The following is a 17,207-nucleotide window of genomic DNA, read 5'->3' on the forward strand; positions in this document are numbered from 1 at the left end:
CAAGGAGGGATGAAGTGATGCTTTCTGAGGATTTAGGGTGGCCTGGCAGAGTTTGTTGTACTGTGTATTTTGCTTTCTGTGGCGGTGTGTTCTTGCTGGAACACGTGGGTTTGATTTCTGGTTATGAGCATCCTTATCTGCCTCTGTAGCCATTAGCTCTCTGTCTTGCCCATGTGGGAAGCTGTGAGCTGCTTCATCCGATAAGGCTTTTCTTATCTGTTCTGCTGTTTATTGTGTAGAATTGAAATTACTCTAGGAACTATAAAAAAGAGGATGGAGCCTGGGAATTGCAGCTGAGGAGTTGTTTTTCTCTTCCCTGCACAGACCAACAAGATGTCAATAGAAAGTATCAATGTCTCCAAGCATCAGCCGAAGCTGAGTTCTTGGTCATGTATTATGTTAAGAACAAAACATATGTCCTGAGATTTCCTCTCCTTACTTTGTGCAGCATCATCAGAACACCCCGTTTGGCCTTCTAAACTCATCAGCCTGCTTGTGAAATACTCAGTATTTGTATCGCTGTCAGTGGGCTGCATCTTTTCGGAGTGACTTTGATCTTGTTTACTCCGTGCTGAGTAATTTACAGTCCTCTCCCTCTGAGAGTCTGGCCCTTGCAGGCTCTCTTGTTTCTCCTAATCGTAAGCATTTAAGTGGTATTAAAGCTGCTTATCCCCGTCTTGTTCTCTTTTAGAGTCATTAACACCTCTGCAAAGAAAGTGCCAAACTCTAGTAAAGTCAGCTGGTGGCACTTTGCAGTGGTTCGAGTGGTTCCAGAGGGAGCAGAGGGCTGAGCAGGGTGTTTGGGGGGGATGCTGGTGGTGGGGAGCGCCCAGGCATGGTGGGTTCACCCTTGGGAGGTGGTGTTCCCCTTCAGCCTGGGGTCAGGGCTCCTTTTGGGGTATGAGAACAGCCACCTCAAGCTTTTTTTGAGTTCTTCCCCCAGCCCAATTCCCTAGAGGCCAGAAACATCCATCTCTCTGTGTTAGCTGTGCCTCATTCAAGGGCATGTCTCTCATGATGTCAGCAATTTTCTTTTCTATTCTGTTACCTCTACAAAGAGATGTTCAAGGGTGATCCCACCAGGAAGTCATCTAAGAAAACCCAAAGCTGGTTTTGTTCTTCACCTTGTTTGTGTTCCTGTGCAGCAGCTGTGCCAGAGTGGTCTGATCTGCCTCATGGCCACGGACAAGTCCCACTCATTGCTTGGTCCTTCGAGCCAGTTGAGCTCTGCACTAATTAATAGGAAATTGTCATGACTTAGGCTGGCAGGAAAAAATAATGGGGGTGAATAATAGCACAAGATACATGGGAATCAACGTTTTTCTCCTTGGAGGCTGTAGATGTAATCCACTTAATATTCTGTGGAACACAAGATTAATATTCTTCAGCAAAATATATTTGAGGGCTTTTCTTTTGAGTTTGCTGGCAGAGGCATTGCTGCATTGCTAAAGCTGAGGGCAGGGGATTAGGAGGGAGGGGAAGGATGCTGACCCAACTTCCAGAGGATTCAGAAACAGAGAAATCTGGCTAGAGCAGATTAAACTTCTTCCTTGCTAGCAGGACTTTTATGCAAGAAGTGTGCCTCACACTGGGACAGCCCCTGTTGAAACCTGGTAGGGTGCCTTTCAACTCTTTGGATGCCTGCATTATTGGGGAATAGATCTGATTTGCTTGGACTGTGTGGTGTGACTCTGCTGGTGGGCTCCCAGTGCAAAGCTGGTGCCTGCAGAGTATGGAAACCAGCTCCAGCCTTGCACTTGTCCTCCTTCACAACATAGTTTTGCCATGATTTAAACTCATAGAACTACTGAGCTTCGTAGAGGTTCCTTTAAAATAATAATAAAGCAAAGCTCCTGTTCTTTTTCTTTCACAGGATGGAAAGAATGCAATGAGTTGCCAAGCTTAAAGAGGAGTAGATACAGCAGAAATAAATAAATCAAGACCATTTATTTTAAGTTGATTAATCTGATATGTTCATAGTTTTCTAAAATAAAATCTAGCCCCAGAGAGTTTAGCAAATCAAATAACAATAACGGCAATTAATTTAGAAGCAGTTACTAATGTTTCTCATCCCCTTTTCAGATCCTTTAACACTCATGATTAATCTCACATCTTATGACAGTGGGCCAAACCCTCGTGGGGAAGTGCAGTGTCTCTCTTGGTTGAAGGAGGTGGGCCTGAAGAGCTGACCCCATTCCTGATTATGGGGAAGGACTATGGGCAGGGCTGAGATGAGTGGCTGCTGGTTGCTGGCACCTTGTGCCTCCAGGAGGAATAGGTCTGATTTTTCAGTTGAAATTCTAATTATTATGGGCTTCCCCACTGCTTTGTTTTCCTGTCTTGTACTGGTCTTCAGCAGGCTGGTCCCTGTGGTCTTACAGGGCTTGCTTAGCTGCTGTGTGTGTGTTTATATTAATGTTTCCAGCCTGCTTGTGTGAACTAATAAAAAATTGTGGAGCTCTGCAAAAAGCCAGATAATGCCACAGCTGGTTCCAGGGACCAGAGCTAGCAGAGAGCTCCCAAGGCAGGGAGGTGTCACAGGGCTCCAGTTTGACAGGGAGCACAATGGGTCCCATAAAGCAAAATGTGGTGATTGGATTTATGGGACATCAAGATGATTTGCAAAGCAGAACCTGCACATCTTCTGGGATGTCTGGGAGAATGGTCCCTCACCTTGTCTCATCCAAAGAGTTGTAATGCAGATATCAAATGAACTAAACTAAATAATCTGTGTGCCCCTGCCAAGTTTAGTAGTTCAGGGCATTGGGGTTTGAAATAAAAAGCATCTCCCTCAATTTCTGAGAGTGTTTCACAATGTAGGAAGCCACCAAGAAATGCAGAAGACTTGCTATAGGAAATACTTCACACCCTGGCAAAAAAAAAAAAAAAATCTTGCAAATCGTTTCAGCAACTGTGGACCAACCCTGATTTTAGACTTTTTTTTTGGCATGGATCAGGCAGGAGCTTGCTTTTTGCTGTGGAACCTTGTTTTCCACCCAGTTTGAGTGTCTGTCATAACCAACCTTTGGGACTTCCTTCTGGGTCATTTCACAGCCTGTGAAATGTAGGAAAAAAGGTGAGAAGCCTTCCTTTGCCCTTCCCCACATCTTGTTAACTCTTGGGTGAGCCATGTATTTCTAAATTGAAACATGCAAATTAGTATATATTTGATAATATTTTAAATAATTCTGCCGATTTGTCAAGACAATTCAATGTAAAAGTGAGTTTATAATACAAGGTTTTGGCATCTTGTTGGTATAGTTGTGGAGCTTGGGATTTTTCTACAGTCTATCCTGCAGAGTTCTGCTCCATAATTTAAAGTGATTTGTTCCCTGTATTGTCCTCGCTTGAAACTGCTGCCACTGGAGAGTTATCTGCCTTTCTTGCTAGCCAGCCCTTGTAGAGCCAAGTGTGAGGAGCTGATGACAAGTGACAGGCTGTGGGTAAACTCTTTGAAAAGCACAAAACCAGCAGATAACTCCATCTCCAGATGATCTGTGAAAACTGGGCTGATGTGAGAAACTCCCGACTGAATCCAGCAGGGAGGTGGTGTTTCTCCAGACATGTGGATAGGGACAGGAAAATGTTGAAAAGTAATGGCAGCTGCTTTAATCTGGGATTCAGGGATTTCTGGAATGCTTGCCTACATGCCTGGCTGTGTGTTGGTTGTTGCACAGATCCCTGCTGTTGAAGGCTGTAGTCCATGGGTTGTTGATGCTACAGCCCTTTCATCTCTGACAGGTTTTCTGGTCAGCTCAGCCCACAACCATGACTGAAAAATAGACATTGGAGGTGCAAAACCATCCTGGTTTAAAAAAGCAAAATGTTTTAACATTGCTTTTCTTTTCTTGCTCCAAAATGCATCTGTGAGCGAGACATTCTCCTGTTTTACACCATCCCTCTGGCCACAACTCTCACTGCAAGGAGGGAGCAAGGCTGTCATTTCTTGGCAAAGCTGGTCCCAGAGGGTGACCCCAGCCCTCCTGTGAGGGCTGCAGGAGCTGGAGTGTCCAGCAGTGCCTCAGGAAGGGGCAGACTGGCTTCTGTCACCCCTGCAGACTCACACAGACGGAGCCACAAGCGTGACCTGCTGTTGGAGGCTGAATGTTTGGTTGCCTGTGTGTGTGAGAGGGTGCTCCCTTCTCTTGGCACGAGCTTGGCAGCAGCCATGCTTTACACAGTGCATCTCCAGGAGTGGGATGTTAAGAGGCTACAGCTCCCAAAACAGCTGCCTTGGTAAGTAATTAAACCAACTCCTCCAAGAGCCCATAAACCTTTGACAGCGTTTAGTGGCAGGTAATGACTTCAGCTTGATGCAAACATTTGCTGGCCAAGGTTGAAACTCTCTTTCTCAGAGGGGTGAGATCTAACCATTTAGGAATAATATCTTATTGGTCTGAAACTACATGAATGACTTCCAGTGAGGAGAGTGTCCAGCTGCTGTGCTCTAATTGATGTGTGCATCTGAAGAAGCGTGGTACAATACTGGTAGTGACTTCAGATCTTCTGGGGGCTATAGATGTGATTTATAATTGGCACTGCAGCTTTTTAGAGACACTGAGCTCAGCCAAGCCTTTTATATATTGCCTTGTTGAAGTTGTGTGCTTGAATTAGGCATATGTTGAAGGGGTTGATGGCGCTGAGGCTGCATTCATCTAGCAAGGCATTGAGAACCTTGGGGTTCACTTAGCAGTTGTGCTTTTGCTGATGCTTCTGGTGTGATTGGTTTCTGGCTCTTCTGGATGAACAGTCTGCTGTGAACTGGAAGGTGGGCTTGTCATGCAGCTGCAGACAATTCATGGAGTCTGTCCTGGTGATCTGTGGAATGTGCTGTAGAGCTTTAAAAGGGGTGAAAGGAATGGCTGCCTTGGAGGGAAACTAACTTCAAATGAAGAAGAAGTGTAATTGTGTTGTCTTGAGGGTTATTGAATATCTCAGCATTTCCTTACTGTGCTGAGGCTCACAGAGGCCACATGTTCATTTTCATTAGCCTCAAGTCAAAACTCACTGCCTTTTGCTCAAATGACATCAGGAGAGTTGAACTCACCATGTTGCTAGCCATGCCTTTGAAGGATGGGAAGGAGGCTTGGACCCTTGTTTTGATTAGTGTAAATGTGTAGCTTGTGGGTGGCTTTTCCTTAGCCTGGACTGCTCTGACATGCTGGAGGAAGGTTAGTTTTATATGCGTCATTGTTGTCCTCTCCTGGTATCACTAGTGCATCTTGGTCTGTGGGACCCACCATTTGCAGTGCTATAACTGCATCATTTTGGTTGGAGAAAACCATTTTTTTCCAGGTCAGTATATGTGTTCCTTACAGGCTTAGAGCTCCCACATTTCATATTTGTGGAGAGGGTACAGAATGGCTGCTTTTTCTTTTGACGTGCTAGAAAGGAGAAACTAGGTCAGAAGAACTCTAATTTTGTGTGTGCAAGTTTGAGTCTGTGAGCAGGAAATCTGGAATACTCAGTTTATTGTAGCTTCAGTGGCTTGGCCTCTGCAGAACCAAGTGGGAATGAACTGTCTATGTGCATAAGGGATTTTGTATTTTTCTTCCCTAAGCACTGATGTTGGCTATTCCTTTACTGGCTGGGGGCTACAAATCTACACTTACATCCTAAATTGAACAGGTAATAGTTGAAGAAGTAATACAGTTTTATTGACTGAAAAGCCCAATGTGGTGATTAGTTCTTATTTAATTTTGCTGCTGCCAGCTATTGGCAGGTCTTAACATTCTGGAAAGGAAAGAGACGCTCACATGGTGGCTGGAGCTTTATTGCAGTGAGAAGCTGGAGAGGAGAGTGCTGGAGACCTGGGAGAGTGGATTTATGGTTCAGAAAGGGGGAATGGACAGAGCACAGACGTGGCTCTCAGTAGGGCCTGGAAGAGCATCTCCTGGTAAGATGCTGCAGAGGAGTGGCTCAAATAGATTTGTAAACAGGCTTCTCAGCTGTCCAGGGGAGAAATGTTTCTTCTGTTAATAACTTAGCCTTGAGAGCAGTTTTTCTTACGCTGTGTAGTAATGCTGTTTCTTGACTAACATCTTCTTTTAAGTTACGGAGCTGGTGTTTGGGGGTGAGAGAGGACAAACTGCTTCTCCAAAACGAAAACAAAGCCCTTGGGGAGTTCATTATTACTCTTCCAAGTAGAGCAGCTTGTATTGCTTGAGTAGGCAGGAGGTGCAGTGGTAGATGGCATTGATGATAGCTTGTTTTGTGAGTCTCTGGATGGGTGGGCGAAGGAGGGGAAGGTACCAGAGCTAGCAGGAGAAGGCGTGAGATTAAACAATCCCTCTGAGGGCTGAGTAACATCCAGTAGTCCAGCATGGTTCTGCTTCACTGCTTGGCTTTTATCTCAAAAATACCTGTGCAGCCTTTTGAGGTTTTTTGCACTGCTTTAATTAATGGGCAGCCTTAGGGCTATGTCTCTGTGATTGAAACTTGAAAACGTCATGTCCCCAGCATCTTTTTTAGAAAGTTCCCAGTGACTCAGTCAGTATTTTGTTGCCTTGGCCTTTGCCTTCCTGCTTTGTTTGCGGCTGTATTAACAATCCTCTCCTGGCTTGTGCAGTCCATCTTCACATTACTCACAGGGCTGTTAACTAGAAGTGCCTTGGAGATGGAGACAGCCAGCTGATTACTAAAAAGCAGCTGTGTCTTCAAGTGCTCTTCAAACCCCTCCATTTTTCTGTGAACTGCGTGTCATTTGGGGTAACTTCCCCAAGGTGATCCAGACCTTGTTTTGTCACACTGCACAAGTGCTTCAGTTCTGCTGTAGAAGCCAGTGCAGAAAGTGCTGCAAAAGGAGTGAACTGATGCCCCTTCAGAAGGAATAGCAGGGGACTTTGGAGAGCTTGAGGTTACTCAGGTCCTGATGGCTGGGAGATTTATGGCTGTTTACAGAGCTTCTAGAGCTTCCTGCTAACATGAGAGTTGGCCTCACAGAGTATGGCCCAGCCACCATTTGGCCTTGGGGAAATGAAATCTGGGCAGGTATACAGTGTGAGAACAAAAGGCTTCATCCTTGTACTCATTCCTTGCAGTGGTGCTTTGCATAATCAGGAATTTTACTCTGATGACAGTTTTGCCTATTGAGCTCAACTGCTGAAAGGCTTTTCTGTCTCCTCTGCACTCCTTGCAAAACCTTTCTCACATTCTGAATCAATGATCTTTCACTTCTGGTTGGAGCTTGGTAGGGTTGGAAAACCCAACTTTCTCCAGGCAATTGACACCTCAAGGCAACTTGGGTTGGAAAACCCAACTTTCTCCAGGCAATTGACACCTGACTACCTCTTGGGTTGGCAGTGCTGCCATGCCAAGCTGTGTGATGCCAGGTGGGATTATGGCTTTCCCATAATGGGCTGTCTGGCATTGCCATTGGTTTACAAGAGCCAGCTTTTTGGGAAGAACGACCCTCTGGTGCTTCCCAGTGCCAAAATTTCTCTTTGTAACTCCCAGGACTTGTCTAGGCAGAGGCACCTGCACACACACAGAGCTCCCTGGGTCTTGTGTTGAGGATGATCAGTAAATGGCTTTGTAAGCCTGCTTTGTTTTTTGTGGGATCTCCTGTTGAGGCTGTTTTAATATGGAGATGTAAGGCAGAGGCTCACAATATCCTGATGCTTGGGAGCATTAGTGCACAGGCTTTACATTTTGGTGGAGATTAAAAAAACTCTTCTGATGCCACAGAGCTGCTTTAGCTGATTGGAGCCTGGGGACACTCCTCAGTTACTGACCCAGAACTGTGCTGCCTCTGGTTACACAGTGCTTTTTCCTTCTCTAGGGCTGTAACATTTGCTTAATGACTGGGTAGCTCCATGATTTTTGGCTGGAAGTTGTCATTAGCTGCTAGAATTGGGGGACTAAGTGCACAACGATTACAGAGGCTCCAATCTCTGATTTCCCCTCCTGTGCATCCACAGCAATCGTGGTTTAATTGGCGTGCCCCTGGGTTCCCCTCTCCTGAGCATCTTTCCACTGTCTCCTCATGTAACCCTTCCTGTTACATCCCTTTTGTGTGGGCTAGAAGGGAGAGAAATGAGTCTCCTTCAAGGAAAACAAGTAGATTTGGTGTACAGGCTGTGTATAAATATTTCTCGTGTTTATGGACACCTGCATAGTGGTATTTAAAGATGGCAAACTTGTGTTCTGCTCACTAAGAGCACTCGTGTTCTGTTCACCATAGGCAGCACTGATACACACCTGCAGCCCTTGGCCCTCAGGTGACTCAGCCCTGGCTGTGGATGTTGCTCTCTGAATAGTCTCCTCCAGCAAAGTGTTGGCTCTTTTGTGCCTTGGACTTGTTGAGGCATTGTGGTGTGGGCAAGGACATCTTTCAGCTTTAGTTCTGTGGGTTAGGCAGAAGGGAGGGAGCAGTTTTAACCAGGAGCCTGCCAGCCCCACTGTGTGCTCTGTGCTGATAAGTCTTCAAAAGGGAGGCCTGTTTTGTTACTGAAATTTTAATATATCCTGCTTTATCATCCACACCCAGAAGTCCCTTTTCTGATAATGCACCAGTTTCAAATACACTGTTTTCTGAAATAAAGTGGCCTTTTTGTCCTTACCCATGATATTGCTGGAAAGGATGATGCCTCTGTGTTCTTCTGTGTCTCAGACTGGTTTTAGCCACTGAAACGTTAGTACCACTGATTTTCTTGAGGGGTTAGGAGAAACATAACAATTTCCCACTTGAATTTGAGTCTGTCCTGGCTTTACCTGTGGCAGCATGGTCATATCCTGGCACAAGAGGCAGGTCCAGGCAGGTCCCAACCCCTGTCTGCCTGGAGGAACACTGGCTCTGCACAGCCCTCGCTGCAGGTGCTACTCTGTGAACATTTCCCATCCCATGGGCAGATGAAAAGTCCTCTTGAGTGTTTTGTTGCTTTACAGAGAGAATACTTTATGGAGAGCCTGAGCTTGCTCCTGTGTTTTCGTGCACAAGCTCTGAGTAGCAGGGAGAAGGGAGGGACCCTACCTTAGTTCAAGGGATCTTGGCAAAGTCCCGGTGCTACTACAGCTGTAAAAATCCTTTTCTAGTTAGAGTGAAGCTAATGTAGAGCTGAGAATTATTTGTGGGCTTGTCTCAAATGCTGTCTCTCTCCCCCTGTTTTAAACAATGCACCTTCTTTGCCTAAACTAACAACTCACCTCATTTTTTCCTTGTGTTTGTGGGCTTGTTATTCAGTGCAGCTGTTTGCAGTTACACGAGGTACAGTAGCTCTTGTGAAGGCATTCTGGGCTGTGGGAAGAGCAGGCTGCAGCAGCCTTATCACCTGTGTGTCCCTCCTGGACTGAGGAGAGGGCATCAGCAGGCTGGAAGCAGCTGTGTGGGATGAGCTTTGCAGCCACCCCCAGCCAAGTGCAGCCCGGCGCTGCTGTGAGCCCTGATCTGCAGCACAGGCTATATTTGGTCTGAGATTATTCCCTGCTTGGCCTGGATTGGTCCTGGCTGGGGCTCTGCAGAGTGGATTTCTTTTTTCCCTGGCTAACATCACCCATGCTGTGTGCCTCTCTGTTTTTCTCCCTCTCTGCCCACCCCAGCCTGCCCGAGCTGCTCTGGTCCCTCCTGCAGCCTCTCAGCAGGGGCTTTGTGGGGTGTGCAGGATGTGCCCCTGCTACCGGGGACAGCCTATTCCCCAGCAGCCATTAAGATGCAAATCTCTTTTCTGTGTATCAGTCGGTCCAGGGGAGGCCAGTGGGAAATAGGGCTATTTTTTTTTCCTTGCCCACACCATCTTTGCTGTGTGTTTTCTGGAAAGGCCATTAATAGCCTATTATTCCTGTTTCTTGGGGAGAAGCTTTTCCCTTCGACTGCCTGCTGCATGGGAGGAGGGCAAGCCAAGGAGGGCAGTGGGTCTGGGAGGAGAGATCCAGCCCCCTGTGCTCCCTGACAGTGCTGGTGCTCCCAGAGTGTTGGCTGTGCTGAGGTGGAGCAGTGTCACTCCTGGCTGTGCTGAGAGATGCCCAGTTACCTTGGCAATGCTTCTGGAAAAATGCAGGGAGAAAACAGGATGGAACAGCAGAGAAGCTGCCTGGCTGGTGGGAGACAGGATGGGATGGCAGGAGCGGAAGGTGTGGGTGATGGGAGCGATGGGGAAAAGCCCTCCTGGCACAGAGCTGCCCTGGGCACAGCAACAGCTGAGGCAGTTGTGGGACTGGCATCACAAACAAGTGATGGATGGACTCAGGCAAACCTGTTGGAGCCACACATGTGACATTTACACACATAAGACCAGTGAACCTGGGATGGTGGGATGGGGTGCTCTTGGGTTTTAGGATTTGTAGAAAGCAGTTGGAAAACATATTGCAAAAAAGAGTTTTTTATCAGAAATGGCCAGATGCATCCCTGGATGTTTCTCCAAACCTCCTAAGCATATGCCCTAGGCACGGCTTTCTTCTGCCTTAATCTCCTAGTGAATATTCAAAAATAGATATACTTGTAGCACTGGAAAAGCCTCTTTCAGAGTTGTTTCAGCACTGCAGAGAACAACCCTTAGGAAAGAAACTGAAAAAATAAACAGCAGCTGCTGCCATGTTTCCCTCTCCCCCACCTCCTCACCCAGTGTGGAGCCCTGGTGTCAGTTCCCTTTCCCATCCATTCCTGGCATTTCCCTGCCTGGTACCAAGGCAGCAAAACCCACAGGCTATCCACACCCAGCTGAGATGCTGCATGCTGGAAACCTGTTGTGCTGCAGCTTCACCTGGGTCCAGCCCAAGTGTGTGCATGCAGATGTGTTTTTACCAGGGCAGATGTGTTCTCAGTGGTCTCCTCCAGCACAGCTTCCCTGCCCTTTGCTGCAGATTTGCTGCAGCTTCTGAAGGCTGAGTGTTGTTCCCACCCTGGAGTACCCCAGGGTTTCCCAGGCAGCCCGAGGAAGCTGCTGATACATGATGGAGGAGCAGGCAGGAGGGGGATGTGGCATTTCTGAATGATCAGAGTCATTCTGTCACCCTGTCCTGGAGCTGTGCCAAACCCTGGCTGCACGAGTTCCTGGCTGGGTGGAAACTGCCCCAGCCACGTCAGGACTCACATTAATTTACTTTTGTGGCACTGTTAACTGGATGAACCTTGCTTCTCAGCTTCTCACAAAGATCCAGTGTTTGACTTTTGGATCCACAAGCATCTTGAGTTCATGCAGCTTCATAATGAATGAAACCTCTGTGTCTGTAACGGGGTGGTGGGTGTCCATCTCCTCCTCAGGAGTGCTGCTGGCTGATCCTCCGTGGGAAGTATCCCTGGGAGCTGGTATCCCTGGGCTCAATGGGATGCCAAGTCATCCAGCAGCTCAAGTAAACCCAGCAGGGAGGATGAGGATGGGTGGTGGTGTGGGAGACAAGGTCAGCCCTTGGCTGGGTGGGCTCAGGGACACACAGACCCCTGGGATGTCAGGATGCCTCCACATCTGCCAGCTTCCAGGGGGACTGTGCTCTCCAGAATTGGAGTGATGAGTACAGGAAAAGGAAGAGGAGCAGGAGAGTATAAATAAAGCTTCTGGAAGGGGAAAACCCACCCAGAGGAGAAAATAGCAGCACTGGTTATTCCTTCTTTCTTTCTTTCCCCACCCTCCCTCGTACCTCACTGCTCGTATCATCTCTGGGTTGTGCTGGTGGGTGCACGTGTGTGTGTCAGTGCACTTCCCCTGGCTGGGCACATGTCAAGTGCAGGGGGACCTGGGGACAGGATTTTGTGCTTTGTTGCCACTTTTACAAGCTATTGTGTCCTCATATAGTAGTGGCTTGGAGCTGCTCATCTCAACTGGCAAACTGGGGTATCAACAGCCAAAAATGGCCTTTAGACCAAGTAACACTAATGCCTCAGGAACAGACCTGGAAACCCCTTTGAGCCCCAGAATGGCATCCTGCCAGTTGGATTGTTTTATTCCAAAGCTGATGCATAAGAAAAAAATCTAACTTCAAATAGCAAATGTTTGCTGTTGCATTTAAAGCATGCCCTGAGTGTTCGTAGATGGAGCAGATGACATTCAAACGGATGGATGCTCACTCTCAGGCACCTGCCTGGCATCTCCCAGCCCAGGTGCTGGAGGTGGGCAGCACCTGGCAGGTCTGTGCTGCCCAAAGTGCTGGGGCTGCCCACACAGAGCTGTCACCTGGACAGTGCCACGCTTCTGCTCATTGTCCCTGTAATTCCCATCCCTGGTCTGCCTGAAAACCTTAAACCACTCAAACCCCTTGTCAGAGAAATGCTGATCTTCATCAAACATTTATTTTTTCAGAAGTCTATAAATAGTGCTTATTTAACATTCTTTTTCTTTTCTCCTAGGATCCTGCAGGAATCTTTGAATTGGTAGAGCTCGTTGGCAATGGTACCTACGGGCAGGTCTATAAGGTAAGAGTTCCAGCTGAAGTGATGCTGTTTGCCTTGGCTGTGTGTTGAACATGGAGCATCCCAGCACATCACCTTGACTAGGCCTTGACCATTTCCAACCTGACAAGAAGCCTTGCTGAACTCTGACCCTTTGGTCTTGTGTGCAAGTACCGTGTAGCACACAGAGCTCTTACTATAAGCAATTCACATTAGCTCTGAAACTGTCATAAGAAAACGAATTGCTTTTTTTTCTCCCCCTTTCCCCCCAGTTGCTTTTTATTGATTAGATGATGAGGAGGGAGTGAGAAGTCTGTGCTTTAATAGCTGAATCTCGGTCTCGTCTAAGAGCTGAGTTTACGGCTGCGATAGGCTGCCAAATGAGTTTGCTACAGTCTAGTGCTCTGCTTGCACACAGGCTGGCTGCCATCCTTTCCACTGGCAGCAACCTGCTACAGGATTAAAAACACTATTAAAATGTTTTTATTAAAGTGCCTGTTACAGTCAGTAGGATTGCTTTAAATTTTTCTAAACATCTAGAAGCAGCATTCCAGATGAGAATAGTGAAGGGACTGTGGAGGGCAGGATTTTAAAAGCATGAACTTCTTTACAAGAATATTTAAAATGCCCTTCTTCTGTATTATATCACCTGTCCCAAACACTTCTTAGCTTGGGGGATTTCCAGATTTTATTATCTTGGTGGGGTCTTTTTATGGACTGTTCTTGTGCATTTGGGGTGGGACTGAATTATTTCAAAGTCTGGGGTTATCTGTGTTTGTACGTGGTGGGGAGATGTTTCTTGTCATGGTTGCATGAGGAATTTGCCAACTTTTATGGTTCTGCTGGGAGTCAGTTCCTCCCCTGGGCCTCATTCTCCAAGAAACTCCTGTGTGTGTGGGCACAAGTGCTGTGTACACGTGTACTCATGCGTGTGTGGGCACACACAGATCCTGTTTACCCGTCGTGCCCGTCTTTCATTTTGACTATAGAAAAGAATATACTCGTGTGCTCTTACTCTGTGGTTTTGGAGACACAGCTCTTGCTTGTCATGCTCTAAAAGACAGCGAGCTGCCCCTGCTGAAGAGAATGGTGTTCAAAGAGCCAAGATTCCCCCATCCTCCTGCTGCTGTAGACTAATCCTGTCAGCAGAAGGATCAAGGGATTGAAGTGAACCGAAGATGAACTGGAACTTCTGGAGTTTTAAATGTGTGAATTTTTGAACTGAAACAGATTTTTAAAAAATAACAAAAACAAAGGAAAAGCTGCCCCACCCCAAAGTTGTTCTTATCAAGGTTATATTCCAGGGAGCCTTCCCCTCTGGTATTCATTGTTTTCCCACTATGTGCTCCCTGCCACGGGAGCTCCCATCTGAACTGTTTTTCTTCTCAGCTGCTAAAATAACGGTGGAAGGTGACCTAATTTTAACTGGTTCATATTTCTAACAATCCGTGGAAACTATGTGCCTGTAACAGCCTTTTCAAAGCGTCGTGTGTTTTTGTGGAGAGCAAAAAAAGGAAATAAGCTGGTGCTGCTGGTTGTGTGGCTCAGCTGATCGGGTTTCCTCTTGCTGGGTTCAGTTCTTTCTGTATGTTACCTCAAAGGGGAAAAAAACCACCCAGAAATGTCCCAAGTGTAGGCTGAACGTTTCTGTGTTCCTTTTTCCCGTGCTGTACAAGGGGAAAATCCTCCTCCTAACTGTTTTTAACGTGCTGGAGTAACTGGATTGTCCTCAGTGTGATTCACGTGGTGCCGGTGCCAGACGGGATGGTGCTGGGGGTGGAGGGGAAAACGTGGCTGTCCAAACCAAATTAGTAAGTATTGAGGTATGAGCTCAGGCTAAGCCTGGCTTCACAGCTCTCTTAAACTGGAGTCCTGGAGTAGCACACACGCTCTATAAACAAAAGGAGACTTTGATATAAAACATACATAACTGTTTATGGTGTCCCACCCTAAAACCCAGTGTGGAAATAAGATCTCTGCCATTCTTTTTCTCCAGATACCACCGCTGTATTTATCTCTTGCAGCAAAACAAATGGATCAACTTTCAAGACACACAGACCTTCTGGCTCCATTCTAAATCAGCCCTTAGAAGTGATCCATACCTAGGAGCAGCGTCCTCTGTAATTAGATGGTTGTTCCATTGCCATTTCCCAACCCCTCTCAGGCAGGGCTGGACTGTTCACAGAACCATTCAGTTTGGAAAAGGTCTTTAAGATTGAGTTCAGACAATAACCCACACTGCCAAGCCCACCATGTCCCTAAGTGCCACATCTACACATCTGTTAAGTCCCTGCAGGGGTGGTGACCTCCCCCTCTGTGCTGTGTTACCTGAGGTGCTCCATTGCTGCTCTCCTAGAGGCTGCTGCACCTCTGGTTGTGTTTTGGGGTTCTGGTGCTGGCTGCCAGCCCGAGCTCTGCAGGTCCAACCCCTTTGCTCTCAGCCAGGAGCAGTCACCTGGTGAGCATCACCCCTCCCTTCTCATGGCTGGTCCCTCTCTGGAGCAAGAAAAGCAGCTTTGCTGTTGGAAAGAGGCAGAAGTGAGATATTTATTCCAGGCAGGGGATGATGTTTTATGTCTCTGTGCTGCAGCCTTGATGTTTCCCCTAGAAAATCTGATATGGCAGCAATGTCTGACACTGCTGCATGGCCACGTTTGTGCTGGAGACTGCAGGTGTCCTGGTGAGAACCAGCTGGCCTGCACAGGACCTGGGGGGAAAACGTGCAAGATGCAAACTTCCCATTGATCCCATGGGATAAAGGGCATGGTTATGTTCTTACAGCTGAATAATCTCACAGCCCAGAAGGTTGAGGAGCCTTGAGAAGTGCCTGGGAGTAGCACAGTAACAGGAGGCCTCAGAGAGCAGGGATTCATGGAGCCATCCTCAGCATCTGCTGTGTTGGAGAGGCTGGGGAGCCCCTGGCACAGCACATGCCTTCTTCTTGCTGGTGGGAGGAGAGTCAGGTTGGCCAAGCCTGGAGCACCCTGAGAGCTCCCAGAAGGAGGGCACCACTGCCAGAGCCTGTGCATTGGGATGCAGCTGCTGCTGCTGCTTTGATCCTGCTTTCTGGATCATGGTTTGAAGATCCCTTTCAGGTGGTTCACTGTGCTCCTGTGAATCAAAGCCTTGTTTTCTGAGCCTTGGGCTCAAGGCAAAGGCCACAGGTTCTGTTTGACATCTGTATTTTCAAGTAAAGGTCTTCCTTTGCTCAGAGCAGCAGGTTATAATATCCCTTTGGTTCTTCGCAGCTCTGGCCATACCCCAGTGACACCTGGGCACTGCAGGAGCCTCAGCACAGTCCTGCTCTACTCTCACTTCTCTAACCCCAACCACAAGCTCCTCACTTTGGAAAATTGCAGAGAGAAATAACATTCCTTGTTCGCTGCTTAACAATCTCTTGTGAATAGCTCAATTTTTATTTTAATGAGGGACTGCACTGGTGATGATTTATCTCTCTAATTGAATCGGAAGCTTTTCTTTATTTTCTAATAATCCTGCATCTAATGTTACAGATTGTAAACTGGTTTTGATGAAAGACTGAGAACTTGCTAGCTTCTGTGCCAGACATTGTTGCAGTAGTGAATTTTTGTGTCCTTGGATTTTATTTCTGTTATAGGTATTTAAGGAAATGACTATCAGGAATACAATGAGTTGGACTTGGGGAATTAAGCCTTTGCCTCACTGGTTTTTAGCTGATGGCTGAAAGCAACTCTAAACACAAAACTCACTAGGACTCTTCAGAGCATTATATAAACTGTGAGGAAATGCTGCTTTTATGTCCCAGAACATTATTATTGCTGTTTATTTCTGCTCTGCATGAGAGCAAACAAATACTCCTTAAAATACTGCGTGTGCTTAGATTGCCTGGATAGATCAGGTCCATAACCAGTGGGGTGCACCAATAAATAGAGGGGTTCAAAGGAAAAGGACACTGGGCTACTCAGAAATACCTGTCCAGTAGATGGGTGCAGAGCTTGGGGACACATGCAGTGGGCTACTTACTGTGCACTAAGTGGAAAACCAGAGCAACCCCCCAGTGTTTTTATGGGCTTAGCCATGGCTATTCACACAGTAGCCCATGGATGGTATGGGGAAGGATTTTGATGCAAACCTTCACAGTAGTGAGAAAAAACAATCAGGAAATAGATCAGATGGTAACCTTTGTGCCTCTCATCTCGTGTGTTTTACAACATGGAAGTAAATGATGTTGAGATTACATATTCACGTGCTTCTTCCCCACTGTGCCAGGAGGACAGTGGTCATTAATGCCAAGTGCTGCTTTGCCTGGTGCCCTGGGGATGTGGCTCTCCATTAACAGCTCCAGCAAGGTTTTATTTTACACGGCACAAGATAGAGTATGTGGGCACCTCTGTAACTGCACAATAACTATTGATTGCTTAATTATCTGGTAAATGCCATATAATCAGCGAGCTATTACCCAGCAATAGTCTGTGCTCTAATTTAGAGCATGTGGGATCCATGTGCCGCCCGTGTCAGCTGTGCCCCTCCAAGAAGCTCCTTTACCATCACCACCTGATGGGGCAGGGCAGGGGAATCACCCCTGGGAGCCACCCCAGGGCAGGTGGAGCCCCTTTACAGCCCTCTGCCAGCCCAAGTGAGGCAGCTGTTTGAAGGGAATGTGGTTTTTGCAATTTCTTTTTGTTGTACTATGTTTGTCTGTCTGTCTGGGGTTCAATACACGTGGGAAAATACTGAAGAAATGCATCCCAGAGTCTTTAGTCAGGACTTACTTATTGCCCAGCTGGTATTTGCCAGAAGTCAGGGCCAATCCACCTGGAGGCAAATGCCCAGGTTTGACCTAGTAGGTGGGGATGTTGAGGTGTGTGGGTATTAGAAATTAATAAAATATTTGAAATCCAAGTCACCT

At 47.0% G+C, this 17,207-nt stretch overlaps 1 protein-coding gene across 5 annotated transcripts in view; it reads left to right on the forward strand.

Moving 5' to 3' along the window:
• TNIK (TRAF2 and NCK interacting kinase) overlaps positions 1-17,207 on the forward strand; it is a 150,558-nt gene that overhangs the window by 14,721 nt on the left and 118,630 nt on the right. For all 5 annotated transcript variants that reach the window (XM_077184150.1, XM_054638866.2, XM_077184148.1 and 2 more), the window contains exon 2: positions 12,278-12,343. In XM_077184150.1, coding sequence (XP_077040265.1) covers positions 12,278-12,343 — 66 coding nt within the window. The remainder of the gene's footprint in view (positions 1-12,277; positions 12,344-17,207) is intronic.

The sequence above is a fragment of the Agelaius phoeniceus genome, chromosome 10 (assembly GCF_051311805.1).
Source record: "Agelaius phoeniceus isolate bAgePho1 chromosome 10, bAgePho1.hap1, whole genome shotgun sequence".
NCBI classification, from domain to species: Eukaryota; Metazoa; Chordata; class Aves; order Passeriformes; family Icteridae; genus Agelaius; species Agelaius phoeniceus.